Source organism: Ornithorhynchus anatinus, chromosome 21 (assembly GCF_004115215.2).
Source record: "Ornithorhynchus anatinus isolate Pmale09 chromosome 21, mOrnAna1.pri.v4, whole genome shotgun sequence".
Classification (NCBI taxonomy): domain Eukaryota; kingdom Metazoa; phylum Chordata; class Mammalia; order Monotremata; family Ornithorhynchidae; genus Ornithorhynchus; species Ornithorhynchus anatinus.
Window position 1 is genome coordinate 6,977,673 of NC_041748.1, and position 18,537 is coordinate 6,996,209.

Consider the following 18,537-nt stretch of genomic DNA (forward strand, 5'->3'; position numbering starts at 1 on the left):
ATGCTGCTTCCAGGTGCTTAATACAGCGCTCTGTACACACTTAAGTGCTCCATGTGTCTGTTATATTGTACTCTCCCGAGCATTTAATACGGTGCTCTGCACGCAGTAAGTGCTCAATAAATACGATTGATTGAATCAATGATGGTTAGTGTCATATTGTACTCTCCCAAGTGCTTAGTACAGTGCTCTGCACACGGTAAACTCTCACTAAATATGAGTGAATGAATGAATCTAGGGCCTGGAATGAGAGACTAATCTAATAATGTTGGTATTTGTTAAGCGCTTACTATGTGCAGAGCAGTGTTCTAAGCGCTGGGGTAGACACAGGGGAATCAGGTTGTCCCACGTGGGGCTCACAGTCTTCATCCTCATTTTACAGATGAGGTAACTGAGGCCCAGAGAAGTTAAGTGACTTGCCCACAGTCACACAGCTGACAGGTGGCAGAGCTGGGATTCGAACTCATGAGCTCTGACTCCAAAGCCCAGGCTCTTTCCACTGCGCCACGCTGCTTCCCCATAATCTAACATAATTGGATCTGCTCCTAGCTAACAGTGCTGGCTGCTTCTCTGAGATTCGGGGTGTGAGGTGTTCAGATGGTAATCTCTTTTGCGAGCAGGGAATATGTCTGTTTATTGTTCCAGTGTACTCTCCCAAGCGCTTAAGACAGTCCTCTGCACACAGTAAGTACTCGCTAAATACATTTAGCAGGGGTTGTGGGATGAGATTGGAGTCACGGAGGCTGCGGCTTGATGGAACCAATCGGATGAGCCCGGCTGGCCACCGTCCAACGAGTCAGTCGTATTTATTGAGCTCCTACCGTGGGCAGGGCATTGTACTAAGCGCTTTGGAAAGTACAGTAGAACACTATAACAGACCCATTCCCTGCCCATAGTGAGCCTCCAGTCTAGACGGGAAGGCAGACATGAAAACAGTCCCCTCTGCTGATATTCGTAGGGCGACAAGGAGGCTGAACTTGGACTTCCCTTCTCGCCCCTGTGTGACCGCAAATCCACCATGGTGGCCCAATCTCAAGTAGGTAAGTCCTCGTTAACCTTCCTCCCAGAATGCAACTGGTCCGAGCAGAGAGCCCGTGACCGAGGTAAGTGTCTCCCGTACACCACCTCAAACAGTAATGATAAGTTAAGTGCTTACTATGTGCCGGACACCATTCTAAGAGCTGGGGTAGATACAAGATAATCGGGTTGGACACAGTCCCTGTCCCACATGGGGCTCCCTCTCCTAATGCCCATTTTAGAAAAGTGGGAACTGAGGCCCAGAGAAGTGAAGCGATTTGCCCAAGGTCACACAGCAGACAAGTGGCAGAGCCAGGATTAGAACCCAGGTCCCACTGAATCCTAGGGCCGTGCGCACGTTGCTTCCCATAGCGCTGGAGAGTGTCTTCCCCCGGGCCTAATTCGAGGTGTGGACAGGGTGGACGTGGCAGAGTAGAGAAGGAGAAGAGGCAGAACCCTGGCCGAGGGAATCTTAAACAGAGCCTCAGCTGGGATCATCCTAACGCGGTCGACTTGTTCTTCTCTGAAACATGTTACCTCTGCCTATTTTTGCTGCAGTTCATTCTCAGTGCGAATATTTCATTTTGGTTTTTCTCCGTCTCTCTAAAAATGCTTCAGACACTCTGGAAAGCCAACAAATACCACAATTATTATTATTATTATTATTAACTTTTAACCCGTGGCAGGGAGGCCTGGAGAGCAGTGATGGACAGACCTGCATCCCCCTCTCAGTCCCCTCTAGACTCTAAGCTTGTCCTCTAGACTGTAAGGTCACTGTGGGCAGGGGATGTGTCTGATTGTCGTTGTATCGTACTCTCCCCGTTGCTTAATACAGTGCTGCGCACACAGTACGCACTCGGGTAATACGACTGAGTGACTGACTCCTTCCCCCTTCCGCTGAATTGGCTTGAGCGTCAAACCCCAGCGAGCCCCGGGGTCAAGCTTAGCTCTGTCGGGGGCTGTGTTCCTCTTCCTCAGGCTTCATCGATTTCATCGTGGAACCCACGTTCACGGTGCTGACCGACATGACGGAGAAGATCGTCACTCCGCTCCTTGACGAGCCGCCCCAGACGGGGGCCACCGGCTACCGGCGTTCCAGGTGAGAGGAGCAGGGGCTGCCGGGAAGCGAGGATCACAACCAGGTCATCGCAGTAGGGTTCCTCGATCGTTCTCCGGTTGCCCTTCCGTGCCCCTGTGGACACCCCACCCCCCTTGTTCTGCTTAAAGTGGGGTGATTTAAGGGGTCCCGTTCTCTCCCGTGTGATGCTTGTTGGGGTCTGAGCAGCTTAGAATAAGAAGCAGCGTGGCGCAGTGGATAGAGAACGGACCTGGGAGCCAGAGGGTCGTGGGTTCTAATGCCAGCTCTGCCCCTTGTCTGCTGGGTAACCTTGGACAAGTCACTTCCCTTCTCTGTGCCTCAGTTACTTCACCTATAAAATGATGATTGAGTCTGCGAGCCCCACGTGGGACAAGGACTATGTCCAATCCGATTTGCTTGTATCCACCCCAAAGTTTAGTACAGTGCCTGGTACACAGGAAGCGCTTAACAAATACCATAATTATTATTATTATTGTTATTAGAACAAGAGGCACTTCCGAACGACATCTCTCGGGTCTACAATTACATGAATCTTCCCGAGTGCAACCAGAACATCTTGGGCCTTTATATTTTGGAGGCATCTGGGATATGTCTGTTTGCTGTTACTCTCCCAAGCACTTAGTACAGTGCTTTGCACAAAGTAAGCGCTCAGTGAATGAATGAATGAATAATCCTCCTCAAATGCTGCATCCAGTGCTGGTGTGGAGCAGAGCCTCAACTAAAAGAAGTGGCCTGTCCACACTTTTCAGAGTTTTTGTTAATTTTACTCCCTGGCTGATTTCTTAAAAACCTAGCTTAATTTATTTTAGGTTCCAGATCGGAGGGCCGATGATGAATGATAACAACCATGGTACTTGTTAAGTGGTTGGCAAACTGTGCCAATCTGAGTTTTTTTAATAATAATGGCATTTGTAAGCATTAACTACTTGACTAGCGCTGTTCTGAGTGCCCGCGGAAATACAAGATAATCAAGTTGGACACAGTCCCTGTCTCTCATGGGGTTCTGAGTCTAAGTAGGAGGGAGAACGGGTATTTCATTCCCATTTTATGTATGAGGAAACTGAGGTGCAGGTGCGTTATGTGATTTGTCCAAGGTGACACAGCAGGCAAGGGGCAGAGTCAAGATTAGACCCCAGGACTTCCATCTTGCAGGCCCTTGGTTTTTCCACCAGGCTACGCCTCTTGGAAAACTGAGCCGATCTGAGTTCATTAAAGATAATAATAGTAGTGGTATTCGTAAGCCTTGACTTTGTGCCAAACACCGGGTTAGATACAAGATAATCAGGTTGGGAACGGTACCTGACTCGCATGGGGCTCACGATCTAGATAGGAGGGAGAATAGGTCTATCATCCCCATTCTACGGATTAGAAAACCGAGGCACAGAGAAGTGGAGTGACTTGCCCGAAATCACCCAGCAGGGCAGAGAAGCGGCGTGGCCGAGTGGATAGAGCACGAGCCTGGGAGTCAGAGAGACCTGGGTTCTAATTCCGGCTCTGCCACCTGTCTGCTGCGTGACCTTAGTCAAGTCGTTTTACTTCCTCTGTGCCACAGTTTCCTCATCTGTTAAATGGGGATTAAGATTAGCTCGAGTCTACTCCAGCGCTTGGTACAGGTCCTGGCACATAAGTAAGCACTTAATACCATAAAACTCCACACTGTGAGCTCGTCTCTAGACTGCGAGCTTGTGTGGGTAGGAAATGTGTCTGTCTGTTGTTGCATTCGCTCATTCATTCAGTCGTATTTACCATGTGTAGAGCACCGTACTAGGCGCCTGGGAGAGCACAATACAACAATAAACAGACCCATTCTCTTCCCTCAACGGGCTTACAGTCTAGAGGGAGGGGAAACAGACACGGATACAAATAAATGACAGATATGAACATAAGTGCTGTGGGGCTGGGAGGGGGGAAGAGCAAAGAGAGCAATTCTCCCAAGTGCTTAGTACAGTGCTTTGCACACGGTATGCGCCCAGTAGATATGATCGAGTGAATGAATGAAACATATAAAAAGTGGCAGATTCCCCCTTTTAGGTGTCTTTCTTTAGCCTAGAAAGAGACCCCCTCTTGCCCTGTTTTTTTTTGGTTGGTTTGGTTTTCTGAGTTGTCTCTTTCCCGAGCAGCTGGGTGGGTGGCCTTCCCAAGGGCCAGGGGGAGTGAAGTGACCTTGCTCCGTCAGGGAGCCCTACAGGGCCTCGGCACTCGGGGCTGTTGGAGCGCTGACTCTCATCGCTATTGTTCCTGTCTGTCCGTCTCCCCCGATTAGACTGTAAGCCCATCAAAGGGCAGGGTCTGTCTCTATCGGTTACCGATTTGTACATTCCAAGTGCTTAGAACAGTGCTCTGCACATAGTAAGCGCTCAATAAATACTACTGAATGAAGGAATGAATCCTCCGCTGCGATGTCCCCTCCCACAGTCTCAACAACCTCAGCCCTTCGGAAGCCAAGAGGTGCAGCGTGAAGAGCACCGGCTCAGAAGGAAGCACCTCACTCAACAGCTCCGTCCTCGCCGTCGACTACAAAACCTTCAAGGCCACCTGGACGGAGGTCGTGCATGTGAACCGCGAGCGCTGGAAAGCCAAGGTGCCCAAAGGTGACTGGCTAATAATAATCAAAACAATTATGGTCTTTGCTCGGCGCTTATTACATGGCGCTGTTCTGTGGGCGGGGGTCGGTCCCGGGTAGTCGGGTTGAGCACGGTCCCTGTCCCACATGGGGCTCACAGTCTTCATCCCCATTTTACAGATGAGGAAACTGAGGCATTGAGAAGTGAGGTGACTTGCCCAGGGTCACACAGCAGATAAGTGGCGGAGCCGGGATTAGAACCCACGTCCTGTGACTTCCAGGACCGTGCTCTGGCCACGGTCATGCTGCTTCTACTAGTTCCCCAGGGTGGGAGGGTCTGAACCATGACCCTTCATCTCTCTCCTGCCCCATTCTCTCTCTCTTTTTTTAAAATGGTATTTGTTTAGTGCTTACTATGTCCCAGGCACTGTACTAAGTGCTGGAAAAGGTACAAGCTAATCAGGTGGACACGGTCCGTGTCCCACGTGGGGCTCACAGTCTTAGTTCCCATTTTACAGATGAGGTAACTGAGGCACAGAGAAGTGAAGTGACTTGCCAGAGATCACACAGCAGATAAGTGGTGGAGCCAGGATTTGAACCCATGACCTTCTGTACTCAAGCGCTTGGGAGAGTACATCATACCGGAGTTGGTAGGACACGTTCCCTGCTCACAGAGAACTTCTGGAGTAAGAGGCAGTCATTGATATAAATAAATAAATCGTGGAGATGGACAGGAGTGCTGTGGGGCTGAGGGAAGGGTGAATAAAGGGGAAAATCAAAGTGCAAGGGCCACGCAGAAGGGAGTGGGAGAAGACGAGGTGAAAGCTTGGTCAGGGAAGGCCTCTTGGAAGAGATGTGCCTTCAATAAGGCTTTGAAGGAGGGGAGAGTGATCGTCTGTCAGATATGAAGAGGGAGGGCATTCCAGGCCAGAGGCAGGATGTGGGAGAGAGGTTGGAGGCGAGATGGATGATCTAAGTGCTTACCGAGAGCAGAACACTGAACTGAGTGCTTAAGAGGATGTGACACAGTAGAGTTGGCAGAGACAATCCCTGCCTTTTCTTTATGGTATTTGCTAGGCGTTTATTATATGACGAGCCCTGTTCTATGCACTGAAGTAGGCACGGCTAAATCAGGTGGGACACAGTCTCTCTCTCAGAGGGCTCACAGTCCAAGTAGGAAGGATGACAGCTATCGAATCTCCCATTTTACAGATGAGGCAACTGAGACACAGAGAAATGAAGTGACTTGCCCCAGGTCACACAGCAAGCGAGGGGCAGAGCTGGGATTAGAATCCAGGCCTTCTGCCTCCCAAGCCCGGGCTCTATCCATTAGGCGGCGTGGGCCCTCGGGTGTAAGTTATCTGCAGCAACAGAGGCTCAACCAGAGAAATCGTGCATTCCATGAGATGGATTTCAGGTGAGCCGCCAGGACACGAAGCACATCACTGTCCAGTTTTCCAGAAGAGCTGAAGCCGGCGAGATTGATTGGAAAACATGCACAGTTACAGGATCTCCTCTCCTTGAGGTCTGTCCACCTGTCGGTTACAGGTTCCCGCTGAAAAGGTTGTTAGAGTGGGGTAGGGATCAAGCTTAATTGAATTAGAATGCCATGAGAACAGTCATTTTCTCATTTCCACACAGACTCCCTGGGCTCTGCCGCTGCTGGACGGGAAAAGCAGACTGCCCTCTCTGGTTAAAATTGCTTCTTTTTTATGCTTCCCTCCATCCCCTGGTTTGGGCTCAATTTTCTGGTGAAAATCAGTCTGGCTCAGTTGTCAGAGGGATTTTCCAGACTCTGAGAATGTTGAAAGCTCTTTTGAGTCTGGTTGAGCCTGGCCCATCCTCAGGGCATCATGACAGATGAAGCCACATGGTTTAGCAGATAGAACACGGGCCTGGGAGTCAGGAGGACCCGGGTTCTAATCCTGACTCCGCCACTTGTCTGCCATGTGGCCTTGGACAAGTCCTTTCACTTCTGCATTGCCTCATCTGTGAAAGGGGGATTAAGGCCGAGAGCCCCACATGGGACGTGGACTGCGTCCAACCCGATTAGTCGTATCTTCTCCAGCACTTAGGACAGTGCCTGGCACATAGTAAGTGCCTAGTAAAGACCATTAAAAAAGCGGGGTGACTGAGTCATCACCCTCAAAGCACTTAGGAACTTAATTCAAACTCTCCTCACCACACATACTTAAATACAGCTCTTTAAGCTCTCTGTTGCTTCCCCCTGCCTGTAATTTCTTTCAGGTCTTTTATCTCCCAGTAGATTGTAAACTCCTTGAAGGCTAGGATAGTATCTACTAATGCCATTGTACTCTCCCATTCTCTTGGTACAATGCTCTTCATGGAATAAGCACTCAGTAATTGAGTCAAGATACGTATGTGGTAACCTAGTTTTTCCTCAACCCGAGGTTCACCGAGAATACAGTCCCCATGGAATAGGAGAGCTGAGACGATTCCTCTGATTTCTGTTTCTTTTCAACAGAGGTCTTTTCCGGATCTCAAAATCGGCCTCTGGGTCCTTATCCTCAGGGGCAGTGGGAGATCTCAATGGGAGGGTTCTCTGCAACCTGTCCAGAGGGACACCCCCCTAGGGATACAATATAGTGGGGAGAAAAGAATTGTAAGCTCCACCCACTAAATTGTAAGCACCTCGAGCCGGATAGCATCCTCCAACTCTATTGCACTGTACTCTCCCTGGAGCTTATTCATTCATTCATTCAATAGTATTTATTGAGTGCTTACTATGTGCAGAGCACTGTACTAAGCGCTTGGAATGGACAAATCGGCAACAGATACAGTCCCTGCCCTTTGACGGGCTTACATTCTAAGCGGGGGACGGACAGACAAGAACGATGGCAATAAATAGAATCAAGGGGAAGAACATCTCATTAAAACAATAGCAAATAATAGAATCAGGGTGATGTACATCTCATTAACAAATAAATAGGGTAATGAAGATATATACAGTTGAGCAGACGAGTACAGTGCTGAGGGGAGGGGACGGGAGAGGGGGAGGAGCAGAGGGAAAGGGGGGAGAAGAGGGTTTAGCTGCGGAGAGGTGTGGGGGGGTAGAGGGAGCAGAGGGAAAAGGGGGAGCTCAGTCTGGAGCTTAATGGAGTATTCCGCCCACTTTAAGCGTTCAATAATAATAATGAGTTATTATTATTTAAATGCATTGATGAATTGATTGCTCGACCCTGGCAGGGTCACCTTTCCTGGGGGAGGGACCTAGTGGGGAGTCAGCAGCGGAATTTTCAGGGCTCATTTTTGGACACTGGTTTTAGAAAGGGGGTGGCTAAGTTTAGGAACTTCAGGAGATGGGACTGCTATCAGAACAAAAAAAGTAGCCAGAGCTGGTATCCCGGAAAGGGATTGTCTGCTCTGCAGACAGAAAAACTAAGTCCCGGAAAAGGTAAGTCAGGTGCTGAATATGTAAATGCACATATTTCTCTTTCTATTGTACTCTCCCAGGTGCTTAGTACAGTACTCTGCACATAGTAAGCACTCACTGGCTGACTGACATGGAAGGTCAAAGGATCCCTTTTCATTCATTTGTTTAATCATATTTATTGAGTGTTTACTATATGCAGAGCGAAGTACTAAGACCTTGGAAGAGTACAATATAGTAATAAATGGACACATTCCCTGCCCTCAGTGAGCTTACAGTCTAGAAGGGGAGACAGACATTACTATAAATAAATAAATGACATATTTGGGCATAAGTGCTGTGGGGCTGGGAGCGGGGATGAGTGAAGGGAGCAAGGCAGGGAGACATAGAAGGGAATGGGAGAAGAGGAGAAGAGGGCTTAGTCAGGGAAGGCCTCTTGGAGGAGATGTGCCTTCAATAAGGCTTTGAAGGTGGGGAGAGTAATTAACTGCCGGATACGAGGTGGGAGGGCATTCCAAGCCTGCTGGGGCTGACATGCCCGGAAGTAGATCCGAAGTCACATTAGCTCCTTTCCCTCAGGTTCTTCCTCAGGGATGGCTCTGCTGGGGAGGGTGACTTTTTCCAAAGGGATGAGAGGAAATGCAGCACGATGGCGGCCGAACTCTTAATGGTGTCCGTTTTCCTTTTTCCTTCCCGTTCCCATTCCCTGATGGCCCACCCCACCCCTTCTGGGAGTTACAGAAGAGAAAGCCAAGAGGGAAGCTGAAGAGAAGGCCCGCTTGGCGGAAGAGAAGACGAAAGAGGCAGAAGCAAAGACTCAAGGTGAAGAAGGCGCGTTGGGAAAGACGGAAAAGAAAAAGCCTCAAGTTGGGGAAAACAAGGACCCGGAAAGCCGCAAGAGTCAAGGGAGTGGCCCGCACGCTAATCAGAGTGATTCCTCCCTCGGGAAAAATCCAGCCAGAGCAGAGAAGCCATCCGGGGAGAAGAAGAAAGTACAGAACGGTGAGTTCTTCTTTTTCAATCTTACTGTAGTGGAAGTTGGGGTCAGTCTATTTGGACTAATTAACACTGATCTTCCCAGAGGGCCAAATCCTCGTGTTTTATTTTCATGAATGGAAATATTTGTCTAAGACTAAATTGTCCACTCTTTCTGTCCAGAATGGGAAACATGAGGATTAATGTCTGTCTCTCCCTGGTCTAGCTCATTGTAAATTCACTGTGGGTAGGGAATATGTCAGTTCACTCTAGTATCGTACTCTTCCAAGTGCTTAGTATAGTGCTCTGCACACAGTAAGCTCTCAATAAAAACCATTGGATGAATGAACGAATATATGTTTAGGAGGACTACCAGAACTACGGGATTCTCCCATGGTAAAAAGTAGGTGAATGATCATAATTATAATCCGGGTATTTGTTAAACACTTACTCTGTGCCAAGCACTGGGTTTGACGGAAGTTAACTGGGGTTGACGGACGTTAATCGGGTTGGACACGGTCTTTGTCCCACATGGGACTCCCAGTATAAGGAGAAGGGAGGGTAAGTATTGAATCCCTATTTTACAGATGAGGAAATTGAGGCACTACAAAGTTAAGGTACTTACCCAAAAATCATGGTCCAAGAAGCGTTTTCAGAAGGGAGAATTAGGGATGTGCAATGGTCTGTTCCTCTCCTGGAGGAAGAGAAAGCCACTTCTCTGTTCTCCCGAGAACCCTCCGAAGCTCCTGTGAGACACCAAAAACTAGACTCTAGACTCTGATGGAAAGAGCACGGGCCTGGTTGTCAGAGGACCTGGGTTCTAATCTCAGCTCTGTCACTTGTCCGTTGTGTGACATTGACCAAGTAACTTCACTTCTCTGAGCCTCAGTTCCTTCAAGTGTAAAATGGGATGTCAATATCTTGTCTCCCTCCCACTTAGACTGTGAATCCCATATAGGTCCTGATCAGGGTCTGCACTTAATGGAGCCAGCTCATTGTGAGTAGAAAATGTTTCTGTTTGTTATTGTATTCTCCCAAGTGCTTAGTACAGTGCTCTGCACACAATATATGCTCAATAAATATGATCGTATGAATGAATAGCTCCTTTGACGGGGTTTTGTTCTCTTGGCCAGACTGATACCTCGATGAACTCCTCATTGGTTTCCTCTCCAAGGTCTATACGGCCTAAATGAGGGCTTCTTCACAGTCTGGATATTATGGTCTTTGTTAAACGCTCGGTATGTGTCAACCACAGTGGTAAGATAGTCAGGTCGGGTACAGTTCCTGTCCCACGTGTGGCTTACGGTCTAAGGAGAACAGGTATTGACTCCCCATTTTCAGTTGAGTAAACTGAGGCACGGAGAAGTGAAGTGACTTGCCCAAGATCACACCGCAGACAAATGGCGGAGCTGGGATTAGAACCCAGGTTCTCTGACTCCCAGGCCCGTGTCCCTTCTACAAGGTCACTCTGCTAGCCTTTTAAGTGGTTTACCTTGAATTCATTTTTAATAACAATCGTATTTGTTAATAATGTTGGTATTTGTTAAGCGCTTACTAGGTGCAGAGCACTGTTCTAAGTGCTGGGGGAGATACAGGGTAATCAGGTTGTCCCACATGAGGCTCACAGTTAATCCCCATTTTACATATGAGGTAACTGAGGCACAGAGAAGTTAAGTGACTTGCCCACAGTCACACAGCTGACAAGTTTTACTATCTTCCCAGCACTGTATTAAGCACTTGATTAGATACAATATTAGCAGATCAGGCACAGACCCTGTCCCACTGGGGGCATGCTATCTAATGGGGAGGGAGAACTGGTAATTCATCCCATTTAGCATATGAGGAAACTGAGGCGTGCAGCAGGCAAGTGGTGGAGGCAGTTGAATATTCCTCAAGTCGTAATAATGATAGTAACTGTGGTAGATATTAAGCACTTACTATGATCCAAGCACTGTACTAAATGCCGGGGTAGATCGTCAGGTCCTACATAGGGCTCCGAATCTAAGTAGGAAGGAGACAAGGGGTTGGATCCCCATTCTGCAAAGGAGGAAACTGAGGCATAGGGAAGTAAAGTGACTTGCCTAAGGTCACGCAGCTGGTAAATGGCAAAGCTGGGTTGGAACCCAGGGCCCTCTGCTCTTTGGGAAAGACAGTAGTAGTGTAACTGTCAGTCTGAAGATGCAACTGCTGGGGGAGAAATATATCCCACAATATATCCCTCAATCAATCAGTGGTATTTATTGAACACTTACCATGCGCAGAGCACTGCACTAAATGCTTAGGAAAGTACTATACAATGGAATTGGTGGACGTTTTCCTGCCCACACGAGCTTACAGTCTAGGGTGTGCATCTTTGAGAGGAAATCTATCTTATACTTGCTTCAAGAAAATACAGACGGTCACCTTTTCTGACCCCTTGTCATTTGATGGATTAATCAGTACTATTTATTGAGGGCTTACTGTGTGCAGAACAGTGAACTAAGTGCTTGGAAGAGTACAGTAGGCTTGATCCCTCTTCTTGAGCTGTTTATAGTCTAGAGGGAGAGGATCAATCAATCAATGAAGCAAAGGTATTTACTGATCACTCACTTTGTGCGGAGCACTGAATTCTGAATGCTTGATTTGTGTTTTGCAGAAGTTAACTACAAGCTCCTCTAAGGCAGGGAATGTGTCTGCCAACTCTGTTGGATTGTAAACCTTAGCTCAGTGCTCTGCACACAGAAAGTGCTCAATGAATACCATTGACTGATTGATTAATTGATGGGGTGCTCCTGAAGGCTGTGAGATTTAGTGAACGACAATTTTTTGTGGTGTCTATTAAGCTCTTACTATGTGCCAGATACTATACTAAGCACTGGAGTAGATTCAAGTTAATCAGGTTGGACATAGTCCCTGTCCCACATGGGGCTCACACTCTTAATCCCCTTTTTCTAGATAAGGTAACTGAACCCCGGGGAAGTTGAGTGACTTGCCCGAGGTCACACAACAGACTATGGCAGAGGCGGGATTAGAACCCAGGTCCTTCTGACTCACAGGCCTGTACTTTATCCACTAGGCCACACTGCTTCTCTAGGCCAAGCTGCTTCCCCCATCATCTGCCCCTGGGTGGAGGGTTTGGTCAGGAGGATGGGCGGCAGCCTGGCATAGAGGATAGAGCCCAGGCCTGGGAGTCAGAAGGTCATGGGTTCTAATCCCGGCTCCGTCACTTGTCTGCTGTGTGATCTTGGGCGAGTCATTTCACTTCACTGGGCCTCAGTTACCTCATCTATAAAATGAGGATTGAAACTGTGAGTCCCAAGTGGGGCAAGGACCATGTCCAACCCGATTTACCTGTATCCACCCCAGTGCTCAGTACAACACCTAGCTCATAGTAATCGCTTAACAAACACCACAATTATTATTATTACTATTACTGCAGAGCTGGAGTGACAAACTGTCCCTCATATCGCCACCGAGTGTAAACATGCTGAGCTCCAACTATAACCCAGCCCAAATACTTCAGGCCTCTAACGCCAACCTACTCATTGTACCTCCATCTCATCTACCTCGCCTCTGACCTCTCGTCCACGTCCTGCCTCTGGCCCGGAACGCCCTCCCTCTTCATTTCCGACAGGCAATGACTCTTCCCGTCTTCAGTGCCTTATTAAAATGACACCTCCTCCAAGAGTCCTTCCCCGAATAAAGCCTCGTTTCCCCTACTCCCTCCCTATTCTGCGTCACCAATGTCCTTGGATCTTTACCCTTCACGCCCTTGATATTCACCCCACCATCAGCCATGCAGCACTTGTGTTCATATCTGTAATCGATTTTAACATCTGTCTCTCCCTCTAGACTATAAGCTCTTTGTGAGCAGGGAACGTGTCTACTGATTTTTAGTCTGATGCTTTGCAAACAGGAAACTCTCCATGAATACCACTGATTGACTGATTGATTGATTGATTGATTGATTGAACAGCTGTTCCAAAAGGTTCTGAGCCATGTTTAGTGCCTCTAACCCTCTTAGAAGGGGCAGGGAGGGAGGGTCACTCCAACCTCAGAACCAGAGAAAGGACAAGGTGGCATAGAGCCAACCTCTGCTGCAGATTTGGATCAGGCAGGTATGCTATTTTTGCTTCCACAGTGTTTGGAAAGTCAAAGGGGGGAGAAGGAAAAGAAAAAAATTATCAACCTCCACCCTAAGAGGCAGATATCTCCAACCCACCGGAGTCCGGCTAATCAGCTTAGATCTGCGGATGCTGAAAGGATTCTTGCCTGGCCCGGTTCGCACCTGGATTTCTTGCCCAGGGATAGCAGCTGCTTGCCGTGTGTCTGGAAAAGGGTGTCCCTCAGGGGGTGGTGAGCCGCGAGAAATGGCTGAGGAAGAAATAATGAGCACAGCAGGAATAGGGTCGAGGGCTGAGCGACTACGGTCTAATTTAAATCAATCAATTGACTGTATTTATTGAGCACTTACTGTGTGCAGAGCACTGTACTAAGCATGTGGGAATTCATTCATTCATTCAGTTGTGTTTATTGAGAGCTTACTGTGTGCAGAGCACTGTGCTAAGCCCTTGAAAAGTACAATTCGGCAACAGATAGAGACAATCCCCACCCAACAACGGGTCCACAGTCTTGAAGGGGGAGACAGACAACAAAACAAAACAAGTAGGCAGGCATCAATTGAATGATGGAACGGCGAGGCCTAGTGGAATGAGCCCGGGCCTGGGACTCAGAAAGACCTGTGTTCTAATCCCGGCTCTGCTACTTGTCTGCTGTGTCACCTTGGGCAAGTAACTTCACTTCTCTCAGCCTCAGTTACCCCCATCTGTAAAATTGGGGATGAAGACTGCGAGCTCCATGTGGGATGTGTACTATGTCCAACCTGAGTAACTTGTTCTTACCCCAGCTCATAGTACGATGCCTGGCACATAGCAAGCATTTGAATATGATTTTTAAAAAAGACTTGGCAAATAGTAAGCACTTAACAAATTCCATAAAAAAAAGATTCATTCCTTCAATAGTATTTATTAAGCTCTCACTGTGTCCGGACCACTGTGCTAAGTACTTAAGGAGGAGGGCTGGGGACACCTGCCGTTCCTTGATACTCTTCCAGTGGCCGGGTCCAAGTTCGATGGGGTCCTGGGGAACAGCTGTGAGGTCTGCTCTGTGACCTTGGGCATGTCACTTCTCTGGGCCTCAGTTGCCTCCTCTGTAAAACGAGGATGGAGACTGTGAGCCCCACGTGGGTCAGGGGACTGTGTCCAACCTGCTTAAATTGTGGGGTGGGGGCTGCAAGGGTGAGCCACGTCTTCAGGTAGGATCAGCCTGGGGCAAGGGAGGGAAGGGGCACATCCGTCTTGTCAAGACTGGCTTACCCTCCCCCTGCAGAAGAGACAGGTGTGGATGCCTACTCATTCATTCATTCTCTCAATCATATTTATTGAGCGCTTACTATGTACAGAGCACTGTTCTAAACAACAAAATATCAGACACATTCTCTGCCCACCAGAAGCATACAGTCTAGAGGAAAATGACCAACTGTGGACAGATCCCTGAGTGCTTAGAACAGTGCTTGGTACATAGTAAGAGCTTAAGAAATACCATCATCCTCATCTCCCAGACATTCATTCTGCCAGGGGGCCAGTGCAAGGAGTTGAGAGTTGCCAATCTGCTTTTTTTTTTAATATGGTATTTGTTAAGCACTTACGATATGCCAAGCACTGTATTAAACTCTGGGGTAGATACAAGTTGATCAAGTTGTATACAGTCACTGTCCCACATGGGGCTCACTGTCTTAATCTCCATTTTACAGATGAGGGAATGGAGACACAGAGAAGTAAATGACTTGCCCAAGGTCACAGAGCAGACAAGTGGAGGAGCCGAGATTAGAACCCAGGACTTTCTGATTCCCAGGCCTGTTCTCTCTTTTCATCAGGCCATGCTGCCTCTCATTTCTGAGAAATGAGAAATCACACTGATTTCTCCCTGGGGAAACAGGCTTGAATAATCTGTCTGCTCTTCCCACCACAAACCTCTCTCCTGCGAATGAGTCATCTCTGAATTTAACTACATCTTGTTCTAAAAATCTCTAGAGTGAGAGTATTTAGAAGTGGAATCCATCTTTTACACCTTAAGCTCGTCGTGGGCAGGGAACCTGTCTGCCAACTCTGTTAAATTGTCCCCTCCCTAGTGCTTAGTCCAGTACTCTGCACATAGTAAGCGCTCAATAACTCAATAAATCCCACAGGATCCAAATCTACCCCTTCAGTTCCGAGGGGTCAGATGGGTAAGATTTTTTATATGACCACTACAATTAGAGAGACAATCGTACGCAAGGTATTTCCACAGACAAAACATTACCACAGAGAGGGTGTGATTCTGCAGGATTATTATTTTTTTTCCCTAGTGGTAACAGTGCCTTTAGTTCAGTTTTACATTGCTTTCTACCTGGTCTGTTCTCCTGCCTAGTTAAAGATAGGACATTTGTCAGTCAATCCTATTTACTGAAGGCTTAGAGAAGCAGCGTGGCTCAGTGGAAAAGAGCACGGGCTTTGGAGTCAGAGGTCATGGGTTCAAACCCCGGCTCTGCCACTTGTCAGCTGTGTGACTTTGGGCAAGTCACTTCACTTCTCGGTGCCTCAGTTCCCTCATCTGTAAAATGGGGATTAAGACTGTGAGCCCCACGTGGGACAACCTGATTCCCCTGTGTCTACCCCAGCGCTTAGAACAGTGCTCGGCACATAGTAAGCGCTTAACAAATACCAACATTATTATTATTATTATTAAGGCTTACTGTGTGCAGAGCGCTGTACTAAGCTTTTGGGAGAATATAGTAGAACAATTTAGCAGATACATTCCCTGCCCACAACAAGCTCACAGTCTAAAGAATAAGTTTGATGTCTCTGTGTCAGGTATTTAATTATCGGCGCCTAACTCTCTCAGCTTCATTTCATTCGGTCAGTCGTATTTATTGAGTCCTTACTGTGCAGAGGGCTGTACGAAGCACTTGGGAGAGTACAGTACAACAATAAATGGATGCATTCCCTTTCCACAAGAGCTTACAGTCTAGAGGGAAGGAGACAGACATCAATACACGTAAATAAAGTGACAGATATGTACATATGTGCCGTGGGGCTAGAAGTGGGGAAAAACAAAGGGAGCAAGTGAGGGGGACGTAGAAGGGAATGGGAGAAGAGGAAAGGGGGGCTTTGCCACTGATTCTTACAGCTCAGACAGGGTACCCATGTTCTTGGAGACCTGGAAGGGGATCCCATAGGCAGGGAAAGTTGGGGGCGAGGGGTCCCCCTCGCCCCAGGGGACCGCGGTATACTCCTGCAAAATGACACGTGTCACGCCGTTGCATTGTGCTGCATGCTCAATGTAATGTGTGTGACATCACGGCTCTCTCTGTGTCTGGGATTTCTGGTTGGCGTCACCTTCTACCCTCCGAATGACAGGCAGGCAGAGGCTGATGACCTTCGGCGCCTTGGGTTAAACCATAACTACGTCCTCGTTGTTTCCAGGTGAATTACAGGGCGATAAGGACAAGATGGAACAGTCCGGCTTTGGAAGCGACTCCAAGAAGACAGATGGTAAGGACCTAATTTCCATTTTGTTTTCCATTAAAGAGTGGAAACCAGGGAGGCCTTAAAGCTGCAGTGGTGAAACGGCAGCACATAAAATATCGCTCTATTAAACCTTGGGGAGAAAAGTTTCTATAGAGGTCGATCAACCTCTCAATATCTTCCTCTTTTTCATCCTATAAGAAACTGCAGTCGCCTTCTCCCCAAAATGCCCGTTTGAGTTCTTTTGTGTTTTTAATCAACTATTTTAACAGCTGAGGACTTATCAGAAACCACCCTAAAATCACACGTTCTGCACTTTCAGTTGAAATATCGTGCTCCTTTGTCTCCTTGCCTAAGAAAATAAGTCCTCTCCCTTTTTACCAGGAAGTGGCTTGGTGATTAGTGAAAGCTCATGAACAGCAAAGACCATGGGCTTGTTCTTGCCACTGGAAGCGAATAACGGGCATAGGTACAGGTCACTCTAACGTTCCTAGGAGGTGGATTTTGTGGTGGGAAGGGGGAGTGATTAACAGAACCTGGATGAAATTAATCTGTTTTCCTAAATTCTGAGAAGCAGCATGGCCTTGTGGAAAAAACCCGGGATTGGGAGTCAGGAGACTTGGGTTCTAATCTCAGTTCTGGCCCTTACTTGCTGTGTCATCTTGGGCAAGTCGCTTCACTTCTGTGTGCTTCAGTTCCCTCATCTGTAAAATGGAGATCCGCTATCTAGTCTCTTTTCAGGTGTGGGACGGGGCTGTGTTCTATAGTAAAATTCAAAGTCCTGTCACAACCTATCTTTTGAGCCCTCCTAGGGACAGGGATATGTGTCTATTTCCAACCCGGGTATTCTCTCCCAGTGCTTAGTACAGAGCTATGACATAGCGAGCGCTTAATAAATACTATTACTACTACTACACACTTACACTTACACCCACAAGAATTGGGGGCTTAACTTTCATTTGAAAAGAAAAAACTGGGGATTTCAACAACTCTTTTGTACCTGGAGTGTTCCCCAATCTTATTGACTCTCCATATATCCTCAGCATTGATAGGTGGGGGAAAGGTAGCAAGCTGACCAATTAGGTACCATTTTACTAATAATAATAATAATAATGTTGGTATTTGTTCAGCGCTTACTATGTGCCAAGCACTGTTCTAAGCGCTGGGGGAGATACGGGGTCATCAGGTTGTCCCACGTGGGGCTCACAGTCTTCATCCCCATTTTACAGATGAGGTAACTGAGGCACCGAGAAGTGAAGTGACTTGCCCACAGTCACACAGCTGGCAAGTGGCCGAGCCGGGATTCGAACCCATGATCTCTGACTCCAAAGCCCATGCTCTTTCCACTGAGCCACGCTGCTTCTTCTTACTAGATTCAATAGTATATATTGAATGCTTACTATGTGCAGAGCACTGTACTAAGCTCTTAGAATGTACAGTTCAGCAACAGATAGAGACAATCCCTGCCCAATAACGGGCTCACAGTCTAAATGATATTTGTGGGGAGACAAGACCTTTGTTTCCAGGAAGATAACTGACCTAACCTATTTCTCTACTATCATAAAGACAAGATCCCGTTGGTCCCGAGTTCACTCAAGCTACCACAAACAAAAGTCAGTCAGACTTGGGCATTGTTCCCCTTATCCTTGCTGCCTGCCCCCGAAAGGAAGATGAAGGAAGAAGTTTGCCAAACACATCTTTAGTCGTTCTGCGTTGCTCTCTCTGAGATGAGTTCTCAGCCGGAGATAGAGCCGAAATGAGGAAGTTCCGGGATATTTTCTGTGCCCCTTGTCTGTGAGATCCACATCACGATGGTGATGATGAGGATGAGGAGGAAGAGGAGGTTGCCACCTGTCAAATCAGATATAGGCTCCATTAAGCCAGAACTTCCCATTGGCCACTGAAAAGGCCTCTGCACCTTTAGTGTCAGCCACACCGCCGAGGCAGATAG

At 47.7% G+C, this 18,537-nt stretch overlaps 1 protein-coding gene across 7 annotated transcripts in view; it reads left to right on the top strand.

Annotated features, from left to right (window-relative positions):
* PDE1C (phosphodiesterase 1C) overlaps window positions 1-18,537 on the top strand; it is a 329,099-nt gene that overhangs the window by 265,840 nt on the left and 44,722 nt on the right. For all 7 annotated transcript variants that reach the window (XR_003754187.2, XM_029048966.2, XM_029048968.2 and 4 more), the window contains 5 exons: window positions 956-1,037; window positions 1,993-2,113; window positions 4,529-4,704; window positions 8,809-9,069; window positions 16,545-16,613. Coding sequence is in view for 6 of the 7 variants with exons in the window: in XM_029048966.2 (XP_028904799.1) it covers window positions 956-1,037; window positions 1,993-2,113; window positions 4,529-4,704; window positions 8,809-9,069; window positions 16,545-16,613 (709 nt within the window). In the remaining variant the exon portion in view is untranslated. The remainder of the gene's footprint in view (window positions 1-955; window positions 1,038-1,992; window positions 2,114-4,528; window positions 4,705-8,808; window positions 9,070-16,544; window positions 16,614-18,537) is intronic.